The 16361-nt window shown below is 43.0% G+C and overlaps 1 protein-coding gene across 1 annotated transcript in view; it reads right to left on the bottom strand.

Moving 5' to 3' along the window:
- SHOC1 (shortage in chiasmata 1) overlaps positions 1 to 16361 on the bottom strand; it is a 1715507-nt gene that overhangs the window by 1035826 nt on the left and 663320 nt on the right. Inside the window, exon 13 of the mRNA XM_086963751.1 lies at positions 14938 to 15069. Within this exon, the coding sequence (XP_086819877.1) occupies positions 14938 to 15069 (132 nt within the window). The remainder of the gene's footprint in view (positions 1 to 14937; positions 15070 to 16361) is intronic.

The raw sequence follows: 16361 nt of genomic DNA, 5'->3' as shown, positions 1-16361 counted from the left end.
AGTGCTGCACCCCATAATAATAGAAGTGAACAGAGACAATTCCCCACTTACTCAAGGTGCAAAAATTATAAAAAATGAGAAATGGACACTGAACTTACTGAAAGGTTTATGCAAATTCGCCTGATAAGACTATATGTCCCACAATGCAGCATGAAATGTGGATACGCCATAAGGCAACTGCTAAATAAAAGGATGTGGTAACAACAATCAGGTGACCTATCAGTGCAGTTTCGTAAAAGCCCAGGAAGAAGAGGCGCCATAGCCTCGAAACATGTCGGCTTGTTCCAAATAAACAGGGAGGCGTCTATGCTAGCTTGTGAGGACTGGGAGGGGTGCGGCTGAGTGACCTTACCGAAGCGTGAAGACATTTGTTGAATTATATATATATATATATATATATGTATATATATATATATATATATATATATATATATATATTGCAGCTCCGTTGCACCAAAGATCCGGGTCACTCGCAGGCGGGTGCCTTTCGTGGTGGCGCCCCACGTGAAAAATAACAGCTCCGTCTCTCTCAGTTTTTCCAGAAAGAAATTACGGCACTCGCAGGGAAAGTGTTAGATTTGTTTTACTCAGCACACTCAGCAGACAAACGCGTTTCGGTTTTCCTTCGTCAGTGTCTACCATTGACACGGAAGGAAGCAGGTTTAAAACCTTTACAGCGCCTTGTTGCATATACATAGAAAGAGGACTGACGTTTACCCCCGTGATAAATATATCACTTAGTACATTACTTTTACTTTTACATTCAGAAAAAACATTCACGAAAGGCTCTGTAAAATACATTTCAACCATAATTACGAGTATTTGACATTTCTTATTTACAAAATTAATCACATTTTGTGTGAGTTATATTCGCCTATCGTGTGTGATGTAGGTTATTCAGCCGTGGATCGCCATGGTTCACGGGGTGTAATAGATTCATTACAGAGTTTATGCTTTTCCTAGGTGGGAAGCTAATTCCTCATTCCTGTTTAATCCCAGAGGGGCCTTTGTCTGGAGGTCTATTATGTAGCGGGATTCGAGTCTTCTTAGTTTCCGCAACCTGTCTCCACCCCTGGGGTCCACTGGTATATGATCTAGCGCGAAGAATTGCAGCAGTTCCCTGTTGCTGTTGTGTCTTAAAGCAAAATGTTTAGCTACGGGATAGTTGAAGTCTTTATTCATGATAGCACGTTGATGCTCTAATACACGTAGCTTGACATTTTTCACTGTGCTGCCTATGTATTTCAAACCACATGGGCACATTAGGCAGTAGACAACATGGGTGGTATTGCAAGTGAGAAATTTGGATATTCTCTTGCTTTGTCCTGACCCTGGTATTTCATATGTAGTTCTTTTCTTGCTCCTCTCGCAGGCTTTGCATTTGCCGCAGGGATAGAATCCTGGCATGTCCCTAATCCTGCCTGTCGTTGTGATTCTGTCTGGCAGATGACTATGTACAATTTTATCCCTGATGGACCTTCCTTTCCTAAAGGTGATTAAAGGAAAAGCCGGAATCTCTTTTCCAATGACCTGATCCGTTTTTAGGATATGCCAACTCCTCTTTAGGATATTTCTCAGATGATTGGAATCTTCTGAGAAGGTAGTTATCAGTCTGAATTTCCCTTCGTTCAGACTTGCTTTTGTACTCTTCGTTTGTTCTTTTAGAAGTTGCTCTCTGGGGATTCTTTCTACTCTTTTTAGGGTGTTTTCCAGAAGTAATTTGTTATATCCTCTGGCTTGAAATCTATCAATGCTTTCTCTTGCGGCTTTTGCAAAGTCTGCTTCTCTGGAGCAGTTTCTCTTTATTCTAAGGAGTTCTCCATAAGGGATACTTCTGATTAGGGTCGGGGGGTGACTGCTTCCGGCATGTAAAACTGAATTGCCGGCTGTTGTCTTTCTAAACAGTTCTGTCTCAATTTTACCACCAGTCAAGCTTACTTTCAAGTCCAGATAGTTAACTGTTGATGCGCTGATATCAGCGGTGAATTTCAGATTTAATTCGTTCAGATTTAGATGTGCCACAAACTCTTCAGCTGAAGTTACAGACCCCTCCCATACTAGAAAGAGGTCATCAATGTACCTGTACCAGACTTTAAGATTTCCTGTCCACTTCTGGAAATCCAGGCTTTGGGCAACCTGCTCCTCCCACCAGCCCACGAATAAATTCGCGTAGCTGGGGGCGAAGCAGGTTCCCATCGCCGTCCCAGTAACCTGCCTGTACATTTGTCCTTGAAACAAGAAAATGTTGTTAAACAGACAAAATTCAATGAATTCAAGCAGCATTTGGCTATGTTTAGTGAATTTCATTGGTCTCTTATCAAGGTAGTATTTCATTGCCAGTAGCCCCTGATTGTGATCAATGCTTGTATACAAGCTAGTAATGTCCATGGTTATCAATATACATGAGGTATTGCACTTCACCGTTTGGATCTTATTCACAAAGTCTTTAGTGTCCCTGATGTAGGATTTTAATTGTGAGACACTCTGAAAAAGAAAGTGATCAATGTAAATAGACATATTCTCGGAGACACTTCCTATCGAGGAGACTATTGGTCTGCCAGGTGGGTTACTGCTGTCTTTATGTATTTTAGGCAACTGATAGAAGGTGGGCACAGTTGGGTTGTTATTTTTCAAAAAGAAATACTCATCAGTGTCCAGCATATCACTGTTGTGCCATTTATTTACAAGTGCTTGAAATTTTGTAACACTTTCATCATACATCTTTTTGGTTGTTTTCTCATATGACCTTGGATCCTCCAATTGTCTGAGTGCTTCTTTGCAATATTGTGATCTTGACATTACAACGATATTGCCACCTTTATCTGATGGCTTGCAGATAATATCCGGATCGTTGTCTAAGTTTTTGAGGATTTCTCTTTGCTCAATTGTCATATTCGGTCTTTTTCTTGTCATAGTTCTTTGTTGTGATCTGAATTTCACTAGATCCTTTGTCACTGCCTCCGAGAAGGCATCAATCGCATCGTAAGGCATTATTGGTACGAATGTCGAGGGAGGTTTAAAACTTGTTGTAGGTGCTTCCTGTTCAACACCGATCCTTCTGGTTCTTTGGGTGATGGAGTCTGTGTTTTCTCCATCGCCACTTTCCTCGGTTCTTAATTCTTCGAGAAGCTCCCAAGTCGTGATATCGTTAGTTGTCAGGATATCAGTTTCTCTTGTTCTTAGTTGTCTTGTTTCTTTCGTTGATGGTTTCAATTTGAAGTATTTATGGAGTTTCATTTTCCGCACAAAGGTAAACAAATCGATTCTAGTTTGAGTGAATTCGAGTCTTTCATTTGGGCAGTAGGATAGTCCCAATTTCAAAGTTTTCTCTTCCAGTGGTGACAGCACTTTGTCCGTTAAGTTTACGATTGTTAAACTGTCTACCATTTCGCTCCCCTCTTGCTCCTGGTAATTCTCGGAGTGAAGTTGCCTTGGTTTCTGCCTCTGCCTCTGCCTCGGCCCCTTCCAGCCCCCTCTTCGGGTTCGTCTGTGGCCTCCGGGGGTCTGCTCTTTCCTCCCCTTAGCCATGTTGACCGATATAGGTCGTACTCCATGTGAAAAGGGGTCTTCTCCTGTGAGGTACTAGCCAATTCGTCTCCGGACTGTTCATTTTCCGTTACTTCGGATTCGGAAGTTTCTACTCTTGGCTGGGCTGCGCGGGCGGCTCTCTTCTTCATCTCTCTTCGTGGGGCATCGAATTTTTTGGCAAATGTCAATATTCTGCCTAGGGAATAATCCCTTTCATCACGCTCGAATTTCTCTTGTTTTCTTTGGCGTATTTTCAATTCATACTTTTCTAATCGTTTTCTCATTTCAGATCTTAACTCATCTTTCCTTTGAGTATTCGTATCCTTGTTGATTTCGTCCTCCAACGCCTTAATTTCATTAATGGCTTTTTCTCTGTCACTCCATGCGAAGCGTATCAGCAATTTCAACATCCCTTGACTGGATAGGGCTGTGTGTTCTGCCCATAATTCCAACAGTCGGGGGTCTGGGTTCTCGTATGCCGGGACAGTATATATCCTGAGTCCTCTCGGCACTCTATCCACGTCTACGTAGCTTTGTAGGGAGGTGGCTTCCCACCATTTTCTAGTTTCCCTTTCGCGCAATCTCTCAAGTTTAGTAAAGAGATTGACCAGTGTATCTTTGCCGTTTTGGTTTTTCTTCCCGTCAGGTTTAGCACTCTCTGTCTCTTTTGGGCGTTTTTGAAATATGCCTGTGGCTGCTTCCTGCCGAGCCTTGTCACCAAACATTTCGTCCTCCATAGTTTGGTATTGTATTATACACTTCCCTTCGCCTTGCGTTCACAGACACAGTCAACACACCTACACGCATTCAGTCTTACCCGGTCGCGAAGCCTCGCTGTGTCGGGTTCCTTGCGTGGTCTCCGGTGTTTCTATGTTGTTCTGTAAACGCGGTGCCCCGTATTGTATTGCAGCTCCGTTGCACCAAAGATCCGGGTCACTCGCAGGCGGGTGCCTTTCGTGGTGGCGCCCCACGTGAAAAATAACAGCTCCGTCTCTCTCAGTTTTTCCAGAAAGAAATTACGGCACTCGCAGGGAAAGTGTTAGATTTGTTTTACTCAGCACACTCAGCAGACAAACGCGTTTCGGTTTTCCTTCGTCAGTGTCTACCATTGACACGGAAGGAAGCAGGTTTAAAACCTTTACAGCGCCTTGTTGCATATACATAGAAAGAGGACTGACGTTTACCCCCGTGATAAATATATCACTTAGTACATTACTTTTACTTTTACATTCAGAAAAAACATTCACGAAAGGCTCTGTAAAATACATTTCAACCATAATTACGAGTATTTGACATTTCTTATTTACAAAATTAATCACATTTTGTGTCGGCTTGTTCCAAATAAACAGGGAGGCGTCTATGCTAGCTTGTGAGGACTGGGAGGGGTGCGGCTGAGTGACCTTACCGAAGCGTGAAGACATTTGTTGAATTATATATATATATATATATATATATGTATATATATATATATATATATATATATATATATATATATATATATATATATAAACTCCATCACCTCCGCATTCGACGAGAGTGAAGAGGCCACGCAAGGGGAAACAGTGGAAACAGCTTTTATTCTGGAAGCCACAGGTAAGTAGAGTTCGCCTCACCCGCCATGGGCGAATGCATTTCGGCTATGTATGCAGCCTTCCTCAGCGCCACGGGTGTAAGTTGATCAGGTAGAGGCACTGCTTACTGATATCATATCACGCCTCACCTGATTCGTTGGATGCTGCCCCACCTCTGATGGCCCAAGCCTATCGCAGATGTCCCTGAATAGTTGGTAGAGATATTATTTGATTGACATGAAAATCCGATACCACTTTGGGGAGGAACTTAGAGTGAGTTCTCATTACTACTTTGTTTGAATGGAAGACAGTATATGGTTCATGAGAACAAAGGATCTTACTAACCCTGGGGGCTGAAGTGAGTGCCACAAAAAAAGACGTTTTCCACGACAAATGTTGGAGAGCTGCCTTGTATTTGAGTTCGAAAGGATCCTGCATAACGCGCAAAAGCCCTATATTAAGCTCCCTTGGAGGGGAAGGGAGTCTGATGGGAGGAAAAACCTTCTCTAAGCCCTCTAAGAAATCCTTAATTACAGGGATATTAAAAAAGGAGGTTTGTGATAGCCATTTTCTGTAGGCAGTCAAGGCTGCCAGGTGAACTTTTATTGAAAATATTTGTAAACCAGATTTTGCCAAATGAAGTAAGTATGGAAGAATAACATCTTCCTGCCAAGTGGTAGGGTCCTTGCTTTAGGATGAGCACCATATGCAGAATCTCTTCCACTTGAAAGCATATGTGGAACGTGTAGGAGGCTGCTAAGCTTCTTTGAGAATTTCCATGCAGTCCTGAGGTAGATTTGAATGACCATATTGTAGGAGCTCAGGTGCCATGCTGTCAAATTCAAAGAAGAGAAATTGGGATGCCTTATCTGGCCTCCGAATTTCGACAGTAAAGCCGGTCTCCATGGCAGCCTCAGATATGGATGGTTAGACCGGTGAAGGAGGTTCGTGAACCACCACTGACGTGGCCACTCCAGAGCTATGAGGATCATATGTGCTGAGGACTGAGTCAACTTGATAGAACCTCTGGAATAAGGGGGATTGGTGCAAAAGCATAGAGATATCTGCAGGATCAATCGATCCATAGGGATTTCCCGAGAGTCTCAGTCTGATAGAACCACGATGCGAAGCTTCGGCATTTGCTGTTTTTTGCGGTGGCGAACACGTCAACGCCGGGCGTGCCTCATCTCTGAAAAATGTCTTGTACCACGTCGTCGTGCAAGACCCACTCATGATTTTCTTGCAGGAGTCTGCTAAGTAAATCCGCTTGTACATTTTGGACACCTGGTAGGTGTGCTGCTGTGATTGTTGAGCCCCTGGCAAGAAGCCATTTCCAAATTGTCTTGGAGTTGTGAGATAAGGGTCTGGATCTTGTCCCTCCATTTGTTGAGGTAGTACATCGTTGTGGTGTTGTCCATCTGAACAAGCAGGGAGGGAGAGCTGAACAACGGGCAGAAAGCTTTCAACACCAGATGGACTGAATGTAACTCCAGGAGAATTATGTGGTATGCTGCTTCCTTCTTTGACCATTTCCCTTGCATCTGGAGATGGTCTATATGGGCTCGCCTGCCCAGCAATGATACATCTGTGACTATGGTCTGAGGTGGAAACTCCTGATGGAACGGAATGTCCTGGAGGAGATTCGATGGGAAGCACCACCCTCTGAGGGACAACTTTGCATGAAGGTAAAGCTGAATCCTGTCCTCCCAGTTTCCTGTCAGTTGGTCCCACTGATCCTCGAGACATTCCTGTAGAGGCCTCAAGTGTAGACGAGCATTCGGTGTGAGAAAAATGCAGGAAGCCATCGAGACTAGAAGGGAGGATACTGTCCTCAGTGTTGGATGCAAAGCTTTCATGAGACCCTGACATTTCCAAAAGATCGATACACGTCTCTCCTCCGAAGGAAGCACTTTTGCATTTAGGGTTGTCCAATGTCGATGGAGGCTCCTAGATAGTGCAAGGTCAGTACTAGGGTGGAGATGGACTTGCTGTGATTGATTTGAAGGCCTAGTCTCTGTAAGAGATCCCAAGTCCAGTTGTAATGAATCTGAGCTTCTTGAGCCGAGGATGCCTTGATGAGCCAACTGTCTAGGTATGGACAGACAAATATTCTGTGTCTCCGGAGATGGGCAGCGACCATTGCCATGCATTTGGAGAATGTTCTGGGTGCTAATTTCAGACCAAATGGGTAGGTCTGGTATTGGTAATGGTCTTGTCCTTCCATGAATCTCAAGAATTTGCGATGCTTTTTGCCGATTGGAATGTGAAAGTGCGAGTCGTGGAGGTTGATTGAGCAGAGCCAATACCCTTGATATAATTGGTGATAACTTTGGTGTAATGTCAGCATTGTGAACTTTTCTCGCCGAATCCTCTTGTAGGCTGTCTTGAGGTTTAGAATGGGCTTGAATTTGTTATTGTCCTTCTTCTTGACGAGGAAGTATCTGGAATAAATGCCTGTTCCTCGCTGTTGAAGAGGACTGGTTCCACCGAAAACTTCTGTGAAAGCATGTTGACCTTCGCTTGTAACAGAGGAAGATGGTAGTTGCATGGTTTCGGAGGAATGGAAGGTGGAGGACTGATGAACCATAGACAATATCCTTGCAGACAATATTTAGCACCCAGGAGTCTTGTGTTATGTTTTGCCACTCTACCAGGTAGTGACGTATGCTTCACCCCACCCGAGTGGGGAACAGAACAGGGGGAAGTAGTGAGTCAGGGTTTTGGCCCAGAAGGCTGTTTTCCCCCCTGAGCAGGTTCCTGGGAAGATCTCCCTCTAGGCTGTCGTCATTGATACGAATGGTAGAGCCATTGGTGCTGCTGTTGAGCAACCGCTTGTTGATGGCTTTGATACCATTAAGAAGGGTGGCCTATGTGAGAAGAGAAACGGCGTTGATAAGGCCGAATAGATGTTCTTTGTTGTAAAGGCCTCTCTAGGAATTCCTTCATTCTTGACACTTCCTCGTCGGCGTGAGCTCTGAAGAGAGTAGTACCCGAAAAAGGTAGGTTCATAATTCTTTGCTGAGCCTCTGGTTTGAGAGATGTTAGACACAGCCAATATTGTCGTCTGAGAGCTATCCCATGGCAGTCAGTATTCACGAGCAGCTAATATTGAAGAATCTGCTGCTGCACTAATTTCTTGATTGGAACCATTAGACTTTCATTAAGGATCTCCATGAAGTCTTTCCTTTTTTCTCTGGGCAGATGGTTGATAAATTGATTCATGGACTCCCAAAGAGCCCTGTTGTATCTGCCTAGTAAGATGGTGGCGCTAGCTCCTTTCATGGACGTTGCTGCCGTCCCACACATCTTCCGATCCACAGAGTCCGACTTACGACTTTCTTTGTCCGAAGGGACTGTAGAAGAAGGAGTAGTGGCATGTTGTTTTCATGCCGCTACCACAATCACAGAATCAGGTGCCGGGCCAGTGCAGAGGAAAGCTGGATCCTGCCCTGCAGGACGATACTTCTGTGAAGCCTAGAAGGCGCTGTCTTGACGGAGGCTGGAATGAGAAAGAGCTCCATTGCCGGTGCAAGAAGACCTGGTACAAGTGGTAACATGGGCCTAGCTATGGATCTCTGTTGCAGGGTCTCAAAAATGACAGATGTTGTCGGTGTTGGAGTTAATAAAGGAATTCTTAGTTTAGTAGCTCCCATGACTAGAACGTCTTGAAAAGTGGAGGCATCAGCCACCGGTGAAATACATGGTGGTCAAGAGTCAGTTAGTGTTGAGGAGTAACGATGCGCAGACATAGAGGATCTTGAGCGTGAATGATGATGACGAAGATGATGGGTACGATGAGAAGAAGTCGAAGTATGTAGAGAACTGTGATGATGGTGATGGAGAGTAGGATTATGGCGCAATCTAGACCTTGATCTCCGTGGTGTATTGGAGCTTGTGGTGGAAGACTTTGGTGGAGGTGACGGAGGAGGTGGAGGAGTTGGCGGAGGAGGTGAAGGAGTTGGAGGAGGAGGTGGAGGAGTTGAAGGCAGTGCTGGATGATGCTCAGAGCACAGGGAGTAGGTTCTGGAATACCCAGAGTCCAGAGAGTATTAAATGCACCTTCTTTTCTTCCTTGTCTCCTCAAGCCTGGTCGACGGCGATAGAGTTCTTGATGTTGACGACCCTCAATGGTGCCTCGACTTCAGAAAGTGTTTTGACAATAATCTTTGCGTATGCCTAGACGTCGATCTCCTCATTTGCCTCTACATCGATCTTCGAGAATGCCTCGCCGTCAATCTCCGGCGATGCCTTGACGGCGACCTGGACCTCGACGGTGATCATAATGGAGTCTTCGAAATTGAACGAGGCCTGCGGGTGGACAAGGCAATGGATGTCCTCGATAAACCTGGCCTCAATGCTGATCTTCAATGCTTGCTTGACATTGTACCTTGAATCGACAGAGAGCAGGTCGGCGCCGTACCTCTTCTAGATGTCGATGTCCTAGACGTCGACCAGGACTGGTATAATTTTTTAGCCCCTTTCTTCTTGACACACTCCCTAGAGGCTGGTAACAAGCTGGTAACAAGAGGCCTGGTAGAGGTTCTACCCTCAACATGCCCTGAGGCAACTGAAGCACACACTACAAGACCCACAAACCAACGCAGACTCATTCGAGTCGCCCATTGGAGGCCTCATATTTTTAGGTGGGAGGTGTGGCCTCTATGCCAAAATGACTGTTGCGCCGCTGAAGAGTGCAATTAGCACGAAACGCATCCGGCGTGAATCGACAGGCATGCTGTAAACTGGATCCGCCCACCGATCCGGCTTTTACCTCATGAAGGTTGTTGCAGTGGATATCAGAGTGCGTCTATATATATATATATATATATATAATGGCGGCTGACTTACTGGAGAAAATAAAGCACCTTGATTGAGCACTTACAAACCGGTCTGTTCCTTCATCATTGAAGTTTGGGCTGGGGCAGCCGCCTCAGTTCGTGTGGCGAATTTAGGTATGTGAACAAGGCTCCTCGGAGCCGAAACGTTATGCGGCTGAACTTGCACAAATAAAGACTTTCAGCACTCATCTGGCCCGTGTCCGTGGAGTTTTTACAGCGGCGGTGGGAATCCTTGCCACTGGGTGGAGACGGGGTGTACCCGATATATATATATATATATATATATATATATATATCTATATATATATATATATATATATATATATATATATATATATATATTGCGTTTAGTCCGATGCAGCACAGCACAGCGCAGCCACGCCACGCCACACAGCAAAACCGGAAAATTGAGTAAAGCCACAGACTCCGTGCTCTCGTTATCAGTGCCTTTTATTCGTGATGAATAAACAGCCCACCAGTCGCCATGACGCGTTTCCCCTCAGCCGAGGCTTGATCACATGTCATGAAAAGAAGGAGGGAAGTAACTTTAAATAGCATAGTTGATCACATGATCGGTAGTATATCCTGTTAGAGTTAAAGAGGTATACATCAAATTATCATCAAGGGCACAGTGCCCTATTAACACCACAATCATATCTCGAGAATAATTAATGACAACATTGTTCATTTGCATTGTGCATAAACAGTCAATATAAAAGTTGCAAAATTGGTATACAACAAGAGGCAAAAAATTCATGAATTTCAATGTTTAGAATAATTCTAAAAACAATCTTTTTTGTAGAAAAATATAGTTTCTAAATTCATATATTTACATAATGTACAATAAATATACGGCTATTTACACTGATTATCATGGTAAAAATTCCCATTAAAAAAGCCTCATTGGTCCTAAACAGAATCTATTAGTTTGTTTAAACTGCTTATTTACAGTAGGACTCCGACTGATTTGTCATACGTGGTATAGTGTTTCAGAGAAATGATGACTTTTAGCAGTGTTTACTGAATAGTACCCAAGTGGGTAGGGACGATACCTAATGTTAACTATCCGTACCATATAATAAATGTATATTTCTTGCTAGTTACTTCCCTGCGGGTTGTTAATATAAACCAAAATTAAAGTGACTGTGCAAAAAAATAAAATTAATGTTGTAAGTTTCATAATTAAAATGCAGGCTGCCGAACATAGCATATAGATCTTATACTGTTTCATCAGCTTTACGAGTACCGGTGGGAAAAATCAGGGATCCTTTCATAAACATGTATAGAGATCCTCCGTGCTATTAAGCCCCCCAGGCTGTTTGCTGTTTAATTCGAGGATGTACCGGGTTTCCAGTAGACGCAATTTGCTGTCTCTGTCTCCCCCCCCTCCTCAAAGGTAGAACAGAGTCCACCAGATAATATTGCAGCACTTCTGGGTTGCTATGGTGACACTTTTCGAAATGCCTCGCTACCGGATAGGCTTGGTCCTTTCCAGAGATTGCCCTTAGGTGCTGTAGGATGCGTTTGTGGGCTGGAAGACGAGTACTTCCCACATATTGTAGGCCACATGGGCATACCAATACATATACCACAAATTCTGTCTTACATACCAGCTTTTGTCTAATGGCAATAGGCTTGTCATGGAAAGGACTTGTATAGTGGGTTTTATTAATGGCGTGCTTACAGGCTTTGCAAACTTGACATTTTTTAAAACCTGTAATACGTTCCCACCACTTCTTAGGAACGACTAAGGTATTGCTTACAATAGCACTGCCTAACGAGGGAGATTTCCTAAATGTGATCTCTGGTCTGCTTTTCACTAGATCACCTATAACTGGATCTCCTTGTACAAGATTCCAATTTTTTGAAAAGATTTTGCGGATCTCAGCATGTTGTTGACTGTAAGTGACTATGGCCCTACACTGTATTTTCTCTGTTGGTGGAGTCATAGTTTCAGTTACAGTGGTAGGGTCAGGACAACTATCTAGTACCTGTTCCCTTTCAAGTTTTGTTGTTTTCTTGATAGCCTCATCTATCATTCTTAAGCTGTAACCTCTTTCCAAAAAACGCAATTTACACTGTAGTTGAGCTGTTCTACATTCCTCCTCACTACTACAGATACGTTTTATTCGTAACATCTCCCCGTAGGGGATGCTATGAATAAGATGGCGAGGATGGCTGCTAGAGGCATGTAACACAGTGTTACCAGCGGTAATCTTTCTGTGTAGTTTGGTTTCTATTTTGCTGTTCTTAACATATACTTCTAGGTCCAGAAAATTCACTGAGACATTGCTGATTGTTGAGGTAAATTGAAGGTTTAAGTCATTTGCATTGAGTCTGTCAACAAAATCAGCGGCACTTTCATGGAACCCCTCCAGATAAAAAACAAATCATCAATATACCTGAGGTACAAAATTGCATGTTGTTCCATTGTTGTTCTGTGCTGTCCCATCAAGGTCTGCTCCTCCTACAGCCCCATGTGTAGACACGCGAAGCTGGGGGAGAAGCAAGACCCCATGGCCACCCCTCTTAGTTGTTGATAGGCCTGGCCCCCAAACATAAAGAAATTCTGTTGTAGACATATGTTAAGCATCCCCATAAGCATTTTGTTGTGCTGTGTGTTGTGTATGGGGCGTTTATCCAGAAAGAATTGTGTTGCTTTCAAGCCATCAACATGCCTAATAGATGTATACAGAGAGCAGATGTCCAATGTCATAAGCAAATAGTCCTCATTCCAACTCTGCTGAGATAACTTACTCAAGAAGTCACTTGTATCTCTTATGTAAGAGTTCAGTCCTTTAACCCATTCTTGTAAAAAGAAATCAATGTACCTGGACAAGTTTTCTGTTGCGCTATCAATTGCCGATATTATCGGTCTCCCCGGTGGAACTAGAGGGTCCTTATTGATCTTTGGCAAAAGATAGAACGTAGGGATTACAGGGAATTCTTTTTTAAGGAATTTTAATTCGTCCAAAGAGTTTAGCATTAAGATCATTCCAGGCCATTTTAATAGTTGTGATGTTGGTTTTTCGATAACAGGCAGTGTCGCTGAGTTGTTTTTCGGCCTCAGCTACATATTTGTCTCGTGCCCATAGGACAATATTGCCCCCCTTATCTGCTTGCTTCACAACTAGATTATCATCTGATTTCAATTTCTTGATCACTAGATTATAGTTTTGATTTTGTCGTGCAATGGCTTGGCTCTTTTTGTTAGTATTGGTATACAGTTTTTTAAGATCTTCCACCATCAGATCCTGGTAAATATCCAGATTATCATGTGCCGAAATAGGGTTGAAAGTGGACTTTGGCCTAAAAGGTGTCATTGCCTTGTCTTTACCAGTACTGACGATGGTAACAACAGGTGGTGTGTTTGAATTCGCTGTGTTTTGTTCAGTTTGCAATTCCCAAATTTCCTCAAAGGAGGGGGCATCTTCAACTGTTAACAGATTAGGACTCACAGATATGCTAGCAGTGTCTTTATTGTTTTTAGGTCGCAAACGATGAAATTTAGTAAGTTTGAGTTTTCTTACAAACCTATATACGTCCATGCGCGTGCCAGCATAGTCGAAGGTTTGCGGTGGGCAATAGGAAAGTCCTAGGCCAAGGATTTTCGTTTCCTTAGGGCTTAAAGTTATATTAGTCAAGTTGATTATTGAGGGGCTCCCTGTTGATTCCCCCGTTTTTTGTTGGACCATTTCCGTTGGCAATGGATGACCTCGATAAACCTGGCCTCAATGCTGATCTTCAATGCTTGCTTGACATCGTACCTTGAATCGACAGAGAGCAGGTCGGCGCCGTACCTCTTCTAGATGTCGATGTCCTAGACGTCGACCAGGACTGGTATAATTTGTTAGCCCCTTTCTTCTTGACACACTCCCTAGAGGCTGCTAACAAGCTGGTAACAAGAGGCCTGGTAGAGGTTCTACCCTCAACATGCCCTGAGGCAACTGAAGCACACACTACAAGACCCACAAACCAACGTGGACTCATTCGAGTCGCCCATTGGAGGCCTCATATTTTTAGGTGGGAGGTGTGGCCTCTATGCCAAAATGACTGTTGCGCCGCTGAAGAGTGCAATTAACACGAAACGCATCCGGCGTGAATCGACAGGCATGCTGTAAACTGGATCCGCCCACCGATCCGGCTTTTAGCTCATGAAGGTTGTTGCAGTGGATATCAGAGTGCGTATATATATATATATATATATATATATATATATATATATATATATATATATATATATATATATATAATGGCGGCTGGCTTGCTGGAGAAAATAAAGCACCTTGATTGAGCACTTACAAACGGGTCTGTTCCTTCGTCATTGAAGTTTGGGCTGGGGCAGCCGCCTCAGTTCGTGTGGCGAATTTAGGTACGTGAACAAGGCTCCTCGGAGCCGAAACGTTATGCGGCTGAACTTGCTCAAATAAAGACTTTCAGCACTCATCTGGCCCGTGTCCGTGGAGTTTTTACAGCGGCGGTGGGAATCCTTGCCACTGGGTGGAGACGCGGTGTACCCGATATATATATATATATATATATGGCCAAAAAGACAATTTTTTGTACAAAGGACGCCGCACACAGCAACTTCTTTTTACAGGTTTATTTCAGTGCCCAGTCTAACACCAACGAGTTTCAGCCTGACGGCCTTTTTGCTTCTGGGTCCCCGCACATGGGCGGGACAATTCAGCGCTTATGACTATACATGGAAATCCCCTGCTAGAGAAAGAGACATTTCCTTACAGGTTTGTTAAAAGAAAAGCAGGAATAGTAGCCACTTATAGGCATTATCCCAAAGTCTAATGACAGAAGGATGTGAAGGCAGTCTCAGAAAGTTACTTAGCTCCAACTAACATATTGTCTGTTTCACTTACGAAGCACCATTATATTTTAACAACTGAATATATCATCATAAATGCAAGTCCAGGCATTCACACAGCGTTGGAATGCAATTTATCAATATTTTACTGCCTCAGATACAGAACATTATAAATAAATACCTGAAGCAGGAATTTCAATTAAGATGTTGTCTTGCTTAATTTGAGCTTCCGCTGTTTCTTCAGAGGCATCTTCACAATGTACAATGCCGTCCTCCTCGACGAAAAAAACACTGGCCTCGGAAGTCACCACTTCTGAAACATAACAGAGCCTTCAGTGATATGCAGTACCATTACTGTAAGTAGCAAACCAAGCAGTGAAACCAACATTTAACCAATAAGCCACACCACCAACAAAAGCCAATTCTTAGAGTTCCGTTTTGGACACCGACAACCAGAGTCCTGACTTAGAATAAGAAAGGTGAATGGACAAAAATTAGCACATAGAGCAAAGAACTAAGGGCCTGATTTAGATCTTGGCGGACAGGTTACTCCGTCACAATGGTGACGAATATCCCATCCATTGAAATATTAGGGATATAATGGGATTTATATTTTTGGCGAACAAGATATCTGTCACCTTTGTGATGGAGTAACTTGTCCACCAGGATCTAAATAAGGCTCAGAGTATGTTATCATTCTTCTCAAAAACCAACTCTTGGACAAGCTGTAGGACATTGCTAGCTGTGAAAAATGCAAGGATGTTAAAATTGAAACACCTGAAAGTTCAAGCTATTTTCCTGTAACAGAAGATCTCCATTGGGGATATGTTAATCATAATCATTTTGGTTATGATATACCTGCTGATCCACTGAGATCCTGTAATGACCATCACATACAAATGAAGTTTCTCCTTCATGAGACCTTCATCATTATTCAAACCTACTAGGATACAGTAACAAGAAGAACCCATGTACAGACTCACAATGAGAAGTATAAATGTAATGATTTTGCAAAACAAAGTTTTTAGTGAAATTTGTTACACTTCAGAAATCACCTTTGGCTGCGTAACAAAACTAATAATGAGCTTAACAAGTGTGCACTTTATCTTATTTAAGAATGTTTCCGAACAAAGCTAACATGTTTTTGTCTTAAGTGAAGTAAAACCTTGATTTGTTTGAAGAGGCTTGAGGCAAAATAATGTAGACTGGTTAGCCTAGAATGCAAACTTATCTCTATGAAAAATGGTGTTCTTTCACAGAAGAACTGTAGCTAACTCTTATGTTTTATGGTATGGTAACAGAAAAGTTAGCTTCCAAATTAAATACTTTAACTCTGCAGTTAGTGTTGAGTTTGAGTGGAGTACACATACATTTGTGAAGATGACATTCAACACCCAAGAGAGAATGTCCCTTCTGACTGGAGAGTAAACCTTGTAAGCTCCTCACACAGACAACTATAGCCATAGGGGCAGTAGAAACAATTCTGTGAAAGGTTAATTCAGTAAGCAATGATAGCCAATGAACAGATGCTAAGGCAAGAATGATGAACATCAGATCTAGGTTTTAGAAGAAAACATCAAGCAGTGAAGCAGGCCTAGAATAGCA

Source organism: Lissotriton vulgaris, chromosome 3_1, assembly GCF_964263255.1.
Source record: "Lissotriton vulgaris chromosome 3_1, aLisVul1.2, whole genome shotgun sequence".
Taxonomy (NCBI): domain Eukaryota; kingdom Metazoa; phylum Chordata; class Amphibia; order Caudata; family Salamandridae; genus Lissotriton; species Lissotriton vulgaris.
Note: the sequence above shows the minus strand (reverse complement) of the source record. Positions and strands in the feature narration are given on the sequence as shown.